Below are 18,024 nucleotides of genomic sequence, written 5' to 3'. Positions count from 1 at the left end.
AGTACCCGTCCAGTCCTCAGTGATGGAGCCATCCAGCTTCCGGAGGCCCTTGGCTTTAAGGTTATCGGAAAATTGAACTGGACAGCAGTAGAGGTTAGTAAAAGAAGGTTAGAATGTTGGTGGGAAAAGAGCAGAGAACAATCTGTGAAGACATGCGAACAAAGAAGTCAGACTAGCACAAAAAGTTTGTAAAAGTAGTTTCTTTTCATTTTGACATTATTTTTTATTTATTTTGTTTGTATTTTTTTGGCGAGGTGATTGCACAGTGGCGTTGCGACTAAGGCCGCTGTGCAACGCCACCCCGTTACAAAGGGGAAGCCACTAAGCATCATCATCATCGGGAAAATTGAAATAAATTCCACCTTGAAAGGCGCAAAAAAAAATCCCGCTTGCCTGTTTATACGCTTCAAGGGACAAAATCCTCAAACTGGTATCCGGACAACTTTATGGGTAGCATGGGTAAGCAAACATGAATTGGATACACCGAATGACAGAATAGTTATTAGTAAACCCATAAGAAAAGGTAATTTATTGAAAATACGAATTCTCTGTATTACATGGCTGTGGTACAAACTGTAAAGCGGTTTTACACATTTGTATTGTTTACGTATATAAACAAAAACTTTGACATCTGAATGGGCTTGCGAGAAAAAACAGAAATTTGTGGAACAATCTTTTAACGCTTCTCACGCTCTTAGGGGTGTAAGTTCTCAAAAATTCAGCAATATTGAACTCCTAATCCATAATAGGAATGTGCTTGCCAAATTTGAAGTTTCCACAACCAGCATTTTGCATTGGCGTTCATATGAAATGAAATCCTTTTCGGCCCGTTAGATGTGCAAATTTAAAAACATTTGTTTCTCCCTGTTAGCGACAGCACAAGGAAAAATTCTTAAAATCGGTTTTGTGCATTTTTACGAGTAACATTTAATAGCAAAAACCGAATAGATAAATCAATCAGTGAAACATTTATTCCAGAATCTTTATGAACACCCACTTTGTTTAGAAATGCTGAATCGCCCCAATAGTGTTGGCTAAGGGGTACACATATCACCAAAAAGCACTTCGATAGGTGAGCGAGATAATAACGAATATACGAAAACACAATTTTCCCCTTTCCCTCGCTTAGGAGACTACTTTGAAAAATCCTGTGTTTGTGAGGCCCTACGTCATGGCACAAGTGAAGTCTCGGAATTGCAAGTATCTGGGTCTAGCAGTTTTGGCTGAGCATGGATGAGTGAGTGAGTGAGTGAGTGAGTGAGTGAATGAGTGGTACATTGTGGTACAAGGGTTTCCTTGCCTTCCTAAGCACGCAGTGCTTGTGAAAGGCAGGCAGAACAGCAGCGCTTGACCAGACGGGCAGTAGAGGTGATTTTGTGGAAAGGAAACAAAGAAAATAAAAAAAAAAGATCGCGATGACGAGTAGCCATTGACGTATAAAAAAGGAAAAGAATGTGACATATTTTTCGCTGCGGGGTCTCCATCAAGGATTTAGCTGAGGCTAGAAATTGTGGGATGCAGAGGCGCCGGCAGGCGAGTGCAAAACGGACACTTGCCCCCCCCCCCCCCTCAAGAACCAGCATCACTTGCCACGTCCCCTCCTCGCTCTCCTCCTCTCCACCCGGGATGCACTGGGTTTGCTTCTTAAGGGGGCGTGAGAAGAGGTCCCGCCTTCCTTTATTGAGGAGGGCCGAGAGATTAAAGGCGATCAGCGGCGGAGACAGGGGAGTCATGGCGCCGGTGGTGGTCCTGCGTGGCAGACTCCGAGCGCAGTGCTGTCGGCTCGGTGTCTCGATCCCAAATGCCGGCCGCGTTACTCGTGCCTCGTGGCTCTGAGGTCACGCGATGCACTGCTCCGATGCACTGCAGAGCTGCTACACTTACCTCAAGACAAAATCCTGCCGACGCCTATGGTGGGATGGTATCAATGAATTTGGGCAAGTTATTTTTGAGGGCAGTCAGGAGATCCTCCCCAGGGCGATCTTGGCTGCAGGATCAGCGTTTGTACGTTTTTACGCGGGAGGCACAGCAGGGTTCTGGTCGGGAGGTGTAGCCGATTTGACCAGAACCCCGTGTGCCGATTCAATGCGCTGCACATTTCCCGTTGCTGTGATGCTTAGCGCGTCACGGACAGGCTGGGGTACTCGCAAAAGAATATTTACGCAATATAACGCTCTCATTTCACGGGGGGTTGGGAGGGGTTTTGTTTATTTGGGAATCACAGGTTGCACGTATGCGGAACGACCCGCTGGAAGTCGTCTTCGTCACGCCGGAACTTCGAAGGAGGGCTTCATCAAACGGATCACGTGGCCACGAGTGCACACAAAGCTACAGCTTGGCATTGAAGCGCGCTTGTAGACTGCCAAAGATTTTTTGCTACAAAAAGGACCAATTATATCCTGAAGCCAGAATCGTGCACACGACCGAGCGATTTTGCTTCGCACATAAACAACGAAACAGAAAACACGTTGTATCTGCCTGTTCTTGTAACTATTTTGCACGTTCATGCGGCAGCAATACGAGTCCACAACATGAGTCCTTTTCACGGGCGCTAAGCCCCACTCGTTCATTTATTACCGCAAACAAGCACCCAGAGTGAAGTCGGGATGGTTCAGGTGCCACGTCGAACCGCCGCGACTGATGTGGAACACACCGACTCATGCGGTCTTCCTTGTCCTTCTCGTGGTTGCCGTTTATTTGCGAGGTCTGGGGACGTTTTTCAAGAACAAACCGTGTACATTTCCCGGAGGGTCGTAGTTGGACACGATGAAGATCTTATTGTTATGTTTGGCAATGCCTGAGCCCAAGTACCGGCTTGATTTCCATATAAGCTGCGTGAAGTGACCGCTGGCAAACTGGAAGGCATTTGTCCACCTGTGCAGCTTGATTTCGTCGTACCAGCCATCCACGGCTCGTCTTCCTGCGGGAAAAAAAGGGAAGGGTAAGTGGGTGAGGTGGCAGAATTGCGCTAAAAGCATGTGACTGCTTGCTGAAGAAATGTCGCTGGTGCCGAAGCGAGAACGCGGTGCGCGTGCACGTGCAACTCCTGAGCATGGTTTGTGCACTTGCAGCTTCCTCGCAGCGCGTGCGAAATTCGAAATCAAAGCGCATTTCTTAATAGAACGACGGTTAAAACGCGAAGCTTTTTTCCATGCAACCTGAGTGCAAGGCAAGTTTACAAACTCCTCCGACTGTGTGAGGATTTTTTTTCATTTAATGAACGTGGTGTGCCTTTGTGAAACCCATAATCATCGTCTGCATTCCCATTGTGCAAAGGTGGCTTTCCTGCAGCGCATTTTCTCTTATGGCCGCCATCAGTGAGGCAAATAAAAGCTTCGCGCTTACAAAAACACTCGGTTGATACTTTCTGGCGTGCATAAGCGGCAGGTGCTGAATGAAAGGCGGTCGTTTTAGCGGTCTATTTTTGAATAGCGAGAAAAAAGTAAGATAAAAATAGGAGAAGCAACGGCGGTTTCTAGGACGGCTAGATACTGTAACACGCCCTTGGCCTAAGTTAAGCTTTCGGCATTCCTCGCGGGAGAAAAAACTGCGTGGCCGCCGCGATCGCCACTTTGCAGCGCAGCCGCGGAATGAATTGTGGCTGCTGTCATTGGGATCGTTGGGTGCCGCTACCCACTCCTTCGCGGTCGCAACTACGAAGCTTGGTAGTACGTGCCAGTTTTCATTGTAATAGCTGTTCTCTTTTATTTCCCTGCTCAGAGCAGTTATGGCCATCTCGAAGCAGCTGCATCTTAAAGCAAAGCTTTCTACCTCTATCAGCCAACGGTTCTTTCATGGCGTGCGGGACAAGAAATTCCCAACGATGAGAGGAAGCAAAGGTTAGGAGAGGCCCTGACGTCACATTTGTGAAGCCGAGTCCCGCCATGACTTGAGCCCACTGAGCCCAGCACTCTTTCCCATCATCCTTTGCTCTCTCCGGTTTGATAACAGCTTCGCGGTACGGGCGGCTCGCGAAAGCGAACGCAGACGACGGGAGCAGTGTTTGGGTCCGTACAGCACGGCGGTGTGCGCTACGTCTCAGCTGCGAAGAATTTCGCTTTGCTGCACAATGAAGAAACGCACAAGAAGCAAAACACCGACTGTGGCTCTCGCCAGCGCTGAGCGGGGAGGCTTTTGCCTGCAGCAGCAGCCGGCGGCGGCGGCGGCTGCTCGCTCCGCTGATCTCGAGGTGACGCCAGCGCCGCTGCGGCCATGATACGAGTTGGGGCCGCCTCCAACGGCGAAGTTTTCAAACTGACCTAATGTAAAAACGTTTGCCGTAGCGACTGCGCTGTGTTGCAAGCGTGGCGAGGCAGATAGAGTCAAAGCGCCGTAAAAAATTGTCCGTGGCATTTGGCCAAATTGAGCCGCTGCAGTCGTAAAAAACTAGGCAACGCTGTCTGTGGGCTCAAGAAAAATGACGTCACTTCCTCCACACTTTTCGCAATGCATTGGCATGCTAGGGGCCTCTCCTGAGTATTCTTTCCTCAATGCTCCCAACGCAGCTGGGAGGCGGAGGGCGCTTTTCACTCACGGAGAACAGTGTAGATGGCGTAGCGATAGGGCGTTATTACCCAGCGTTCCCCGTGTTCACGCAAGTTGGTGCGTCGGCAGCACCCTTCCATCGGCTTTGTCGTCTGCTCTAGCGCCGGTGTTGGGCCTGTTTTGGCGCAGCTTCGCGTCTATTGGGCGCTTAATTCGCACGGCTTGATTAACTCGTTGGGTATCACCTCCTGGGTATCGCGGACCAGACGGAATGAAGCGGTCGTACGACAAAGATACGTTAAACATTGGTTTGCAGGGCGGGAAAACAAAATGTAGAGACGCTGTGGGCACGTCTATTTCGCATATCGGGATGTAGGTATAAAAGTACGTTGGTGTCGTTGATATTAAACTGTTAGAAGTGTAGCGCCTGTCCGTTCCTGCTTTCTTGTGTTGTGTACCTGCGCCACTCAGTATGTTCGTAAAATATAGAGACCATTTACAGACATGTGGCCGCTAGAGCAACGCCACCTTTTGCGCACTGCTTGTCATGAATGGGACTGCGTTTTGTAAATTGCTGAATGCCGATTCGGTTGTGTTTTAACAGGTATTACAAAAGATGAAGGGAGCAACTGGTTCTGATAAATAGCGATTATAAAAGTTCCCTCTCCTTTCTCGCAATTCTCAAAATTACGAAACTATTTATTTTAAATCTGTATAAATATCCGGAGCCCTTCACTACGGCGCGCCTCATCGCCTGCGTTGCGTCGGCGCGTTAAACCCCACAATCAATTAAATCTGTATAAATGGGAATCACTAAGCTCACATGCCGGATTCTTTCGGAGACTGCGCTTGCGTCGAGCGGTGGTGTAGCCCCGAACTAGCACATCAGGCTGGCTAGGTCCTGCTGTCTAACATTTCAGAAGGCGCTCCACTCCGTTTTATTTCTTTCGAGGCACGGCCTGGATACCGCGGCGGCGTCCGCCGCTCGAACCCGGCTGTGGCCGATTCTGCGGCGTTCTGGACGGCGCCTACGCGAATCCCAGGTAACGGCTGGCAGAATCTCTGGTTTCACTGTTTCTAAAACCACGTGTGTGAATTCAAGTGACGTCGGATGTGGAATTGTTGTGGGGGTCGTCCACAGCTTTGCTTTCCAACCACCTTCACAGCGTGGATTGGAGCGTATTTTATCAATTTGTATAGCAGAGGCAGTTTTGGGGTGCCCAGGAAATGCTCAAAGCTGTTCTGGGCAGGTAAATAAAGCAGACAAAGCATCTGATCGCTCGCTCCCGCCTGTCACAATGGGTCGTTTTGCCTCCTGCATGTACTATTGCTCCTTGATTACGAGATACATCTTAAATAAGCAATTTAATCAGAGCACATCATAATTTTCTGAAGGTAATCCTGTGTTAATATTATTCTACTCAAGACGCCGGGAACTGTTTTTTACTTTAAGTTTTCTGGTTAAACCATTCCTTTCCCAGGGAAAGCATCCACTTAATATTTAGGGGAGAATATGTGCAGACAAGGAGTTCAGCCCAAAAGTGTTCACTGTAATTATCAGCGTTCATCGATGACTGTAAGCATGTTTTCACGAGATAATGGCGCACAGCCACGACAAAGCACAATGCAGTTATTGGGTAAAATAATCCACAGGTTGAAGAAGGCGTAGTAATGAAAACGGCGTGTACACAGCCTTACAGTACCGTGTACATGATATGCGGGGTCCATGCTCCAACCATAGAAGAGGTTCTCGCCATACTTCTTGTTGCGACTCCTGTGCACCATTTTTCCTATCTTGGCCAGATAGAATGCATAGGCTTGAGCATAGCGACACATCTGCGAAAAGTGGAAAAAAGGCAGCCATTAGTTACGTGCAGCAAGTGCCGTGCACGCACAGTAGTCCATGATAAGCAGCGCAGACGAAAACAGGACAATGAGAGTATGGACGGCACGAGCGCTGTCTAGCAACTGAACATTTATTAAAAAAAAACACGTTTTATATAAGCAAAACGTGCCATTAGAAAACAATGGAAACACACAAAAACCACAAACGTCTCAAAATAACTGATGCTACGCAACCACTATTCGGGTGTTGTCTAGACAACACCCGAATTGTCTAGGAAGACAACCTCGCCATCTGTTAGCGAAATTGACGGATTGCTTACACACACGTGTCTCCGCTCTTTATAGTCTCATACGCTTACGCTATTTCCCTCGAGTGCCAAAGCCGGAGCATATAATATTATAAAGACCGGAGACACGTGCGTGAGCCATCCGTCAATTTCGCTAACAGATGACGAGGTTGTCTTCCAAGACAAGTCGGGTCTTTAAGTGTTTGCTTGACGTAAGTGCTTTTGAGGCGTTTGTGGTTTTTGTGCATTTTCTTTGTTTTCTGATTGCCCTTTTTTGCTTACATAACAGGTGTTTTTTTAATAAAAACTCAGTTTCTAGACGGTGCTCGTGTCGTCCATGCTCTTCTTGTCCTTAGCAGCGTGAAAACTGGGGCGAGTTGTGATTCATGTTGAACCACAGCGCCAACGACAAGACAAAGGACGATAGCAAGAGGACACACGAAGTGCTTCGTCTGTCCTAATTGATATCGTCCTTTGTCTTGTCGTCAGTGCTGTGGTTCAACATCTTCTTGTCCTGTTTTCGTCTGCGCTGACCATCATGAACATACTCCAACTCGCTCAATTCGCTACCCAGTTGCATGAACAGTAGTCACCGAGACCCTTAGGTCGCCCTAATGCAGTTACGTTCCTAATATTCGTGACATGCCGTAATCCTCTAAAGTACAGCACTAAGGCGTGTAATGCTTGGGCTGATGGTGATACTAAATGTTTCCCTTTGTAACGGGAAAGATGGCGAAGGGCATTTAGCATGCTTAGTTCTATAAATTACTTTTAATCCTTTCACACCACGGCTTATATCTCTTCTCGGTTTATGCGGTAAAACTTGATTTGTTTGATTGTGGGGTTTAACGCGCCGACGCAACGCAGGCGATGAGGCGCGCCGTAGTGGAGGGCTCCGGATTAATTTTGACCACCTGGAGATCTTTATCGTGTTATGCGGTAAAACTAATTATGGTTGCGATGGATTTGTGTGGAGCCCTACCTCATTTTTGCCTAGCAGCTCTCCAACCGCTCTTCGCTAACCTCCCCTACGGGACAGTAATGCTACCTGCAAAGTTAAAACCTATTGCTTCAGGTTGACGGTCTTTCCAGCAATTACAGAGTGGGTGGATGATGAATTTTATTTGTAAGTGCTCGATTGTTCTTATCTTTTCTTATACACATCCTCACCTATGGCGAGCATTCAGGCCACAAAAAACTATGAATTCCTTGTGGTGTTGCACTGAAACTATTTGTTCATCACTCGTTTTCCTGCTTTACAGACCCCTATTGACTTTTTTCATTTTTGCCGTCATCCTATCTGTGTATGCTCTCTTCCCATGCAAATGGCTCTGGTAATTAGTTGGCTGCACTAATTTTGTATCCTTTCGCAACTTTTCGCGCTCTCCTGGCTTCGAGCCTCCACACTTTGAAGACGCGCGTCCACTCCTGCCCTCGGTGTGCCCCATTGGTTTGTCCAAGTTTCTGACCTCCCTAAAAGATGTTTTACATTGTGCTTCACTGCTTCCGAAGGCGCCCAGCGCACACCGACCAGTGGTATTATTTTTTGTCTTCTCGAGTACTCCTCGTGGTTCTCGCTCATCAGCCTTCTGGCTCACGTCTACGTCGGCAGAGACTAAAAGTCCACGTCGAAGCTGAAAGTGCAATTCTAAGGCTAGAAGTCAAAGCTACAAGTCTAGAAACTACACTTTCATTTCCGAGTGCTACAGCATTCAGAAATGCGAGTGGTGACACAATGACTCCTTTTTAAATTAGTCGCACTAACTGGACACTGGTTCCCAGCAGCGGTACATTTTTCAACATTACCGCGTTTCGCCTCCCAGTCACCTTGCGTATCGTTACGAGGTATGAGCGCTTCCTTCATTTAGATGTACCCCCAAAAATTCACGCTGCTTTGGATATGGTATGGCGTCTGTTGAATGCTCACTAGCGCGAAATCAGATTCGCTGTTATACACCATGACCTGCGATATCTATGGTTGCTCGGAGATGCTGCTTCTTCTCCACCGTAGATGTCGGACGGTTTGTGTAAGTCCTCCGCTTCATTTGCTAGTAACACAATTTCATCCAGCAACACCAGTACTAGAATTAATTAATAACTAGTTTAGCGTGGCATTGCCAGGATAACTCAAATCCAATTTCATACAATTGCATTCCTCCTCGCAACATTTACTTAAATCTTTTGCCCTTAGGTCGGAACGAGAATGATGTGGCAGCACGAAGTTTTCCAAAATCAAGTCCAACAGCAAATGAACCAACCCAGAAATGAGTTGCATATTTCTGTAGTGTTTCTTGTGTGTTGAGTAAAGTATGAAGTAAGACTGCGCTATTCATGCGAAAACCTGTTTCTTATCGGGCCCTGCGATTGTGCTTTATTGATACGGGCGTTATATGACATTCTCTAGCATTAAACTATCGTAGTCGTTAGACAGAGGGGTGCATTTTGTGTCTAATTTTTCACGTCTATGCACCTCTCTCCAAATCCAAGCTGCTTCGGATAATGGCCCAATCAAACAGACGTCAGCTTCATAACGCGGGGGGACCAAGGTTGACTCCGACCTGGAGAAGCGTTTCAATTTGATTTAAATTCACCCACGACCATCACCATCGTCACTGAAAGTTGGCCTTCCTGCTGTGCATTACGGGTGGACTACATAGGTAATAAGTGAGAGGTTATAAGCTGCGCATTAAATCATAACAAATGCAAAAGAAACGCCCATTTTGACACTTTGAGATTGTGCACAGGTGGCTTGTTTTTTGGGCCTCACCTATTGCAATTTAGTTCCCACTGGATACTTTAAAATGTGACCGGGATAAAGAAAGAAACAAAACATATGTGCTTAAGTCGTTCCTGGCACCGGTATAAGACGGTAGCACGCGCTTCGCGTTCAGCCAGATGGACATTGCTCTAGCGTAACAAGCTCTGACGCAAAATGTTGAACATGTAGTGACGTGATGTGTAGTGACGCGAATATGTAGTGCCGTGAATAGGGTTGAGGTACACTTTTGTTGAAGTCGGCAATTAGGTGGGCGGAAAGACAAAATAATGTCGTTGAGGGCTAGGTGGCATCAGCAGTTCCACTTACAGACCTTGTAGGACACTTTTGTCCTAGTTAGCCTTCCGACAAGACAAAAACGATCATCATAATTAGAGACTGGGCAGACTGGTCGAGTAATTTTTTAGATTAAAAAGTGTGTACGCCCACAACGTTGCCACGGGGATTTGTTGTTTCTGGACTGCACCAAGGTTTTCCGCCAAATTCACTTGCTGTCATTTGGAGAGCCATCCTCTGTGATTTGACTTTATGGAGAAATAATATTTGAAGCAGCCATGACGACAAAACACAAATAGGATGAATTAGAAAGATTGCTTAGTCCTGAAAACAATGATGCCAATATCATCGCCATCTTCGAAAAAATAACGGAGATATGATAGAAAACGTGTGAAGCAGTCGCTACCCCCTAGCCAATTTCCCGAAACTTTATGACGTCACGGAATCTTGTTTGTGCGATTGGCGGCCGCCTAACTGACCTGTATTGACGACACTTGACTGGACGTCTGTAATGGGGCCTCTAGTTCTATTTGACTGCATCACTTGAATGCTAACGTGCAGTTAACGCATTGAAAATTATGTTTTTTTTGTTGGCCCATATGACGTCATTCTTGCTCATAACACGTCACTGTGGCGCAAAATTTGAAAGTTTTTTAATACTTTTTGCTTTTTTTGTTAAAAAAAACATCTTTTGTGGCTGTAATGGAGCTGAGTGAGATACTGAATCCTAGTTCTTTCAAATTAAATGAAGTTGTATTTTCTCTTCATGGCTCCTTTAACATTAGGAGGAATCGTTAAAGAAAAGCTTGAAAAGTGGTTACTCCAAATTTCTGCCGGTTGACAACCCACCTGGTACATTCCGAGTAAGTCTGCGGCCCCTAAAGACCAGTGCCACCAACACTTTTCTCACCTGCTCGCTGTGCTCCAGAGGTGGCACACCGTGCATCCGCCTGTATTTGTTGCTAACTTTTAAAACTTGCTTCTGAAGCCTGCGCATGGCTTTGGTGAATTTGCCGTTAAAGTCCGTTGGCTCGATGCCCCTGATAACCTGCGTTTCGGGGAAAAGAGCGCTTCAAGAACAAATAAACAAAAAAAGAAGCAGCACAAAAGAGCAAGCCACATACGTATAAGGAGTTTAGGGCTACTTAGCGTTTCTGGCGTAACAGTCTCAAAAGGCATATAGAAGCATTGGGGAGATCTTCATCGGTATTTAAAAGTCGGCACTGGCGTCAAGGATTAGACAGCCACTACGTACGGTGACCAAATGGGGTTTTCCTAAGACGGTTTTTACCAGTGTTGCTTCGCCTGAAAGCTTCGTTGTGGAAGTCTTGCTAGAAGGGCGTATTTTTTGTCTGCAACTCTCTGGCATCGTGTTTCCAAATTCTTTGCTACCCAGCGCCCCCACGAGACATGTGTGATGTCCTTTCGCGCGTTACCCTATTGAGAAAGTATTAAAATGGCCCCGACATTCCGCTTTTACGACCACAAGGTAGATTTCCGAGTAGTCGGGCTTACGGCCTGGGTGTTAGACCCAGTCGGTCTAACCACTTTCTATTTTGTATTGTAAAACGCTTTATAGGATCGCGTGTTGACATGGCTTGGCATGTTTTAGGCGGGGTTAGGTTAAAGACAACGGATACGACCACGTTTAAATAACGTTTTGAGTTACGCGTGGCGACATCCCTCTTTCCAAGTTCGGCTCCAGGCCACCAGGAAGTTTGGTGGTATGGATGATCACTTCTGCCTTACCCTTCTTACCAGTCCTTAATATCAACAACTTTGTTGTTCGAATAAAGCGCATGCACATTCCTTGTGCGAGGAAGTATTTGGAACATAGCGCAAAAAAGGTCAGTGTTGCGCAGTAACTGCGAGAGCAGGCAGCAGGTTGCGGTCGCCCGGTGAAGTTCTCCCACAAGCATTAAAGAAGCTGCAAACAAGGCCATTGGTGTGCTTGTTAAGCATTGGGGAAGGAGGAATTCAGGGGTCATTAGGGAACCAAGCTGTGGAGTGGAGCATAGAAGAGCATACGCTCTATGCGGGCAAGGTGTTATCTGCCATATCCAAGAGAGTGGCAGGAGACAGTTATTCGGGCAGAGTGGAAGATGCTTCAACAGTTCGTTACGGGACCGTGATATTGTAACAAGCGCTTTCGACCAGAATGCGCGAGATGGCTGTATGGACCTCCATGTCTGGGCACGCAGATTGATTGCTGTTATTTACAGAGCACTTCTGAAAAAAGTGTGCTGGCGATGTAGCACGCCCAATAATTGAAGCAGAGCAGAGAAACAGGCAGGTACGGACATGTGAGAGCTCTATTGCGCCCTGAAAGAAAGAACGGATTTCTTGAATTGCGCGCCGCTGAGACCTGATTAGTACTTTTAGATGCAAAGCATCTCTTTCTCTCGGCTCCGTCGTCCGTCGTCCGTCCATCTACCGGCCCAGGAAGACACCGGCAACACTGCCGCTCCAGGAGCCCTCTAAGGGGAAGCGTGCTCGTCTCGTGCCGGCCCAGGAGGACACCGGCAACACTGTAGCTCCAGCATCTCCAGCAACAGATATAAGCACACGGCAAACTTTAATTTTCGGGAATTGCGAAAATATTTTGTGACCTTGTAGACAAGTTTGTAATTATCATGACAGTTGCAGACTTTCTTTTCGTTTTTTCCTCTCTGCAAGTTGTAAATGTATGTGCTGCCTGGTTTTTATTTTGCCTGTAATGTTCTGCTGTTTGGGATTGATTTTGTATAATTTCCATTCGAAAGCAAAACCAGTCCGACAATGTATGTAATCTGTCATTTAAGTGAAAGATGGTTTAATCAGATTTACGGTCGTGTTGTTTTGCAAATTCCGTATATTGGATTATGTATATCACGTTCTCTTATGTTGTCTTTATGTTCTCTTATGTTGTCTTTATGGTCGTTACTGCCATGTAACGGTTTGCTGGGCCTTGTCAAGCTGCTATTGCAGCTTTTAGCTCAGCAACTGCACACACACAAATGTATGGTAAATTTCATGTTGAAATAAATCTTGAATCTTGAATCTCATAGTCGGGGCTATGTCCCTCCCTTGTTGTGGCGCCGTCCACATCCCCACTGCGAATGCTCGGCTCATCTCGGGCCGGCCCAGGAAGACACCGGTAACACTGTCGCTCCAGGTGCCATTAAAGGGTAAGACACCACCGGGCATTCAGCAAGTCAAGCATGCGCAGTGGGGGTGTGGACGGCGCAACAACGACAAGGGGGGGACATAGCCCCGTCGCATCTAATAAAATTACACCATCTTCCCGTAGGGGAAACCTGAGTAGTATGCGAAACAGCCATGGGCTCAACGCAATTTCCCATTTCGTAGTTCCGGTAAGGGAAAAGTGTGGTAGTTACCATGGAAACGAAACTAAATATAACGGTAGCTACGTACCTCAACCTAACGGAAACGATGAATTGAAAACTAATGTGCACTTGAGGCGACCCCACGGGTGCTTTGCATACTACTCAGGGTTCCCCTACGGGAAGATGGTGTAACTTTTTTTTCGCGGGAGAGACCCGGGAAGAGGCAAATGAACCCGGGAGAGAGGCAAATGAAGTTTCGCTTTAAAAATAAAAGCACATTTCGCGTTTACCTCAAGAACACGATGATTCCTGAAAGCCTTTAAAAGACGCGTTTAAAAATTTACCTTAAAGAAAACAATCCGCTCTGAGGTGCCTTCACTGAACGAAGAAAATTTTATACTTTGCCTTTAGTTACGATCGAAAATGCTCAATATATTTCTTCTGCAAGAATAATGCCTCGAAGGGCGAATTTTTGACAGAATCGAGTCGATACGGTCAACCGGTTTGTGAGCATCTTAACACGCTGTGTGCGGTAAAATTAAGAATGAGAACGCGTTTAGAAAACGGTCATGCTTGAACCGTTTCCGCGCAGCTCTGCATTTCCACCTGTTTTGCTGCTTAGTGATGCGTTGCAAGGACAGACAACTGATTTTGTGGAGTGCATATCATCTGGCTCATATGAAAGCCAGCGTTTTATATACTGGGGTACCCCCAAGTAATATCTAAAAAACAAAACAGGCGGAAATAATTATAATTTCGCACTAAATTTCTGAAGTCCGAAAGGTGGTGCCTCGTGGTGTCTAAATTGGACACTACATTACGTGTCCGAACCATTCCGTCGATTTCAACGTGTGATTCAGAAACCGTATGAATGAATAGGAAAGATCGCATATTATTGGTGTTTTATCCTGGGACAAGTTTTAAATACCTTTTTCCATTTAACGTGCAGTAAAAAGTGCGTTGCCGCAGGGCAAACTGTAATGGTTGCAAGAATTCCTTTTGGCCGAACACCTATCACTGGTAGTTATAAAAAATTCTGATTTCAGAAAGTTCTAGGGCGCTATCAACAAAAGCATTTCGGACTAAGTTATTTTAAGTAAAGCCCTTTTATTTGTGATGAAGAAAATATACTCGACAAAAATCTGTTGCCTGTCCCTTTAAGGCATTGATGTAATGGCGGATGAAGCTCGCACTATACGGGCAGCCTTGATAATCAGCTCGTCAGCTTTCCCGTAAGATTTATTGCAAACCAGAAACGAAAAATAGGCGTAAAACCGAAATATTGTTTTCCTCCGTGAGAGAGAAGTGGCAAGAGCGCGAAAGTTATATTATAATTCGTCATATGAAACCTCCAAAAGGTGTCAAAACTACAATATTATCTGGCTCGGGTCAGGCGAAGGTTCAAAACTTTTGTTTAACTGACAGTCTTCGGGCTCGTGCCAGAAGACTATCTCGTTTCTCGCTGGGCATATCAGGATATAGAACTCATTGAAGAGCAACAGCAGAAAGCCTTGCTGCCAGCACTGCAACCATTCGAATGCGGGTAACATGACTGGCAGGGACCGCTTGTAAGTCTTTGTAAGCTCCCTTTAGAAACAGCAGTGCGCAAAACGAAAAGAAACGAGAAATGTTATTTATTTTATTTATTCCTTTATTTTTAAATACTGCAGCCCTACCCTGGGGCTATGACATGAGTGAGCATACAACACAATAAGTTTGAACACTAATAAAACAGAGCGGCGGAACAATATAACAAAAGCACAATCACGAGGAATCAGAAATGGACACAATACATCTCTCGAGCGGAAGGGAAAGGGCGTTACCAAACAATCCGTTCCAGTATTCGGCGGTTAAAGGAAAAAAAAACTAAATTTGAACGTGTTACTTGTTAGAAAGTGTTGGAATCCATCGCATAGTCTATCACGGATGTTTGAAAACATAGAAGGTGCGAAATTCAGCACTTACCCCTTCGTGATACATGTAATCATCCTTCTTGCCACCTCCGCTTTCTTCTTCTTCTCCTCCTCCTCCTCCTCCACCTCCGCCACCACCTCCGTGGCCTTTTCCACCACCTTTGCCTCCCCCGCTGGGAGGGCTGCCTGGCCTCGGAACATTTTCCAAGAAGTGGCCCATGTGGTTTCCTCGGGGGTAGTAGTTGGTGACCACGAAGATTTTGTTCTTATATTTGGCTATGCCAGTACCAATTTTTCTTGCTGTCCTCCATACGACCTGCGTGAAGTGGCCACAGGCTGGCTGCCAGGTATTTCCCCACTTGTACATGTTGATCTCTTCGTACCAGGAGTCCACAGCTTTTTTTCCTGCGCAAAGAGCAAGGCGGACAAGGGGGGGGGGGGGGGGCGCGGTGGATACATGAAGTTGCCAAATTGGCAGAGGTATGCTCTAAACGAGAATGAGTGAGTTTGTCATGCGGTGTAGCGGGCTAGAAGCTGCGCATGCGCGGCATTGCTTGACTTCCTTCAAACGTGTCCAGGAGCTTCGCCGTGTGCACAAAACCCAATCACGATCCGCTTGAAAAACTCTGGCGTGTTTAGGCTGATAAAAGGGGGGGGGGGGGTGCAACCACACGCATATTTCAACACTTTGTTCGGAGAAAGTACATTATGAATGTGTGTCTTTGTGTTTTTAAGATACCAGATGCGTATTTATTTGAACAGCACCATCACTGCCGATTGCGGATACGAAATCTTGTTTCTTAAATGTTGCGGTGGGAAGGCAACGGAATCTCTTATATCAGCGCTGTATTTGACTACCCTCAAGTAGATTTTTCACCTTCGTGTCTCAACATTCGGTGTGGCCTCTGTGAAGAGGCAAAACAAACCAGGGAGGCCGTGGCCGGGCTAAAGCGGAGGCGCAAAAAGGAAAGCTACGAAATGGGCGTCACGTAGCCCCCATGCCTTGCGACGGGATGGAGCAAAAAAAGAAGTTAGGGCCAAGAGACGGCTGCGCAAGACGATAATAATAGTTGTCAACTCTGGCATCCCGGACACCAGGAAGAACAATGCCGCAAAGTATTTTAACAAGGCCACTCAGAAGAAGAGTCTTGTGGGCGGCTCTAAATTACCTGGAACGTGGAAATCAGGGTTGCTGTTGAATTCCATGTACAGGTTCTCCCCGTACTTCTTTTTACGACTCCTGTGTTTCATGACTCCTTGGCGAGCCAAGGCGTAGGCATATGCTTGAGCGTAGCGAGCCATCTGTAAGAAATGGATAGGAAGCAGGAAATAATTAGTTCGGTGCAACACTTGCTGTGCGCAGTCATAGTAGACTCCCTTAGCTTGGCTAATCAGTGTGCCTAAGTTCTTGATTCTTGTGCTTGTTATTACCGCAAGGGCTACGCTGCAAAAGAGCGCTAAGGAAAAGGTGCGTTGCATATAAAATCAGTTTACAGCGCAAAGATGTGGGTGAAATGGGCTAATCTAGAAAATGTGCATGGGAAAAATATTTTTCCGACTAAAATTGTTTGCGAAGCAGTTCGCAGCGTAACATAATACCTGGACCTTCATTGAGGGCGCCTCGGGGAGAAAGTTTATGGTGGTGGAAGAAATAGGCTTATTTTTACAGACAGCCCCTAGCACTGTCTTCGTCACTGAGGGGCGGGCTGGGGTTACGCGCAGCGTGAATTCCTCTTCTGAAAAATCACCCTCTGGCTGTTATTCTAATTTTTGTGGCGGATTTTTATTTAGCCGGGTTGTGTCGTACGTATATTTTGCATATAACGCGAAAAAACCAGCATCTGTGCCAAGAGTTTAGCACAACATGACGGCACGGAGTACCGAATGAGCCCTTTCACATTTGGCACAAGTTGGCCGTGGTGCTCCGCTTAGAACGCATCTGTGTCTGTAATGTTTTGGCCAAACCTTTAAGCGATAAAGAGCGCAGATGAAAGATTCGTTTTTTTTTTCTTTTGAATTGCCTATGTTTGGTTATCGCGGGAAGTTTGTTTTCTACTTGTGCATACAAACTTTTCTTGCACAGTTGACGGAGTTTTTTTAATGAATGGTTTGACGTCCAAGTAAGGGACGAAGATAGCTTCCACATATGAGAGGTTTAGCACTCCGTATGCTCCGTTCGTTGTGTTCGTACTGTATTGACCTGGAACCTACTGCGCCTGCACGCGGGCACGGCGACGAGGGCCCGTAACAAATGCGCGGTGTTACGAATGAGCCCGCCGCTGTGCTCCCTTCAATACTCTTCGGCTGTGGGGCGAAGCTTCTACTATGTACGCCTTTCAAGCCGGCCTTCCCTGTCGGTGACTCACGCTTGTAGCCGACAATTCAAACGCGTCGCTACACGTCTGGATCACAAGCGCCTCGCTGTCGGCGGGATCAAACTTCGATGGCGGGCCGATGCAACAGGCAGAGACGCGTCCCAAGAACACGGAGGCCCCGCGTCCGCTGCGGAGACCTCCGCTCACCCTTTCTCGGACTCAGCGTGCGCTGCTACTACCGACTGCTCACGAACTCTGGAAAGAGTGTTGTGTGTGTTTGTGCCGATCGTGACGTGTGCACAATCTAGATGGAGTGCTTGTTTTGAACGTTGGCGCTTTGGGTATAAATAAGACCTCCAAGCGCTGCAGTTCATTCCTGTTTGAGCAGTGAATCAATGCTGTCGCTCTGCTCGAACTCTGTACTGGAACCTCGCCCGTCGGGGCATTTTTCTTTGGCTTCGGCTCATCTCTCGCTATCAAGTAAACAGTTACGTTTGCCTACGGCTTCTGGACTTCACGGCTACAACACTGGCTGCCCGCTCGCTTCAAACCACGGTACCAGACGTATGTCGGAGGCGACAGAGCTCGGCTCGGGTCGGCCTTCCCGGATGCAACAACTGGTTGGCAGCGGTAGGATGGCAACTTCGTAACACCTGGAGCCAGCGGTGCGAGATCCAACACCACGGACGTCGAGGCGGCTTCGGACTTCGCAGAATTCACGGTGGTCAATGGTGAGTGCGGGACATTTCTTCACTGAGTTTTACCAGTCTTCTGAGGATAGCTGGTAGGGCGTGTGTTTTT

At 46.9% G+C, this 18,024-nt stretch overlaps 1 protein-coding gene across 1 annotated transcript; it reads right to left on the bottom strand.

The window, feature by feature from the left end:
* Positions 1 to 2,541: 2,541 nt before the first annotated feature.
* On the bottom strand, positions 2,542 to 15,143 carry LOC144157671 (Golgi-associated plant pathogenesis-related protein 1-like). Its single transcript, XM_077688480.1, has 4 exons — positions 14,961 to 15,143; positions 10,580 to 10,717; positions 6,189 to 6,321; positions 2,542 to 2,920 (listed from the first exon to the last, which is right to left on the bottom strand). The coding sequence occupies exons 1-4, from the start codon at positions 15,126 to 15,128 to the stop codon at positions 2,694 to 2,696; spliced, it is 666 nt and encodes a 221-aa protein (XP_077544606.1). The 5' UTR covers positions 15,129 to 15,143; the 3' UTR covers positions 2,542 to 2,693.
* Positions 15,144 to 18,024: the final 2,881 nt, after the last annotated feature.

Source organism: Haemaphysalis longicornis, unplaced genomic scaffold (genome assembly GCF_048455015.1).
Source record: "Haemaphysalis longicornis isolate Haplotype H1 unplaced genomic scaffold, Haemaphysalis longicornis Haplotype H1 scaffold_10, whole genome shotgun sequence".
Lineage (NCBI taxonomy): Eukaryota > Metazoa > Arthropoda > Arachnida > Ixodida > Ixodidae > Haemaphysalis > Haemaphysalis longicornis.
Note: the sequence above shows the minus strand (reverse complement) of the source record. Positions and strands in the feature narration are given on the sequence as shown.

Excerpts from the sequence above, each read along its gene's own strand:
- LOC144157671 (XM_077688480.1), bottom strand. The coding sequence starts at position 15,128 with ATGGGCCACTTCTTGGAAAATGTTCCGAGGCCAGGCAGCCCTCCCAGC. Across the intron at positions 6,322-10,579 it reads CTCTGGAGCACAGCGAGCAG|ATGTGTCGCTATGCTCAAGC; the intron begins GTGAGAAAAGTG and ends CACTTTTCGCAG. Across the intron at positions 2,921-6,188 it reads CCCCGCATATCATGTACACG|GAAGACGAGCCGTGGATGGC; the intron begins GTACTGTAAGGC and ends TTTTTCCCGCAG.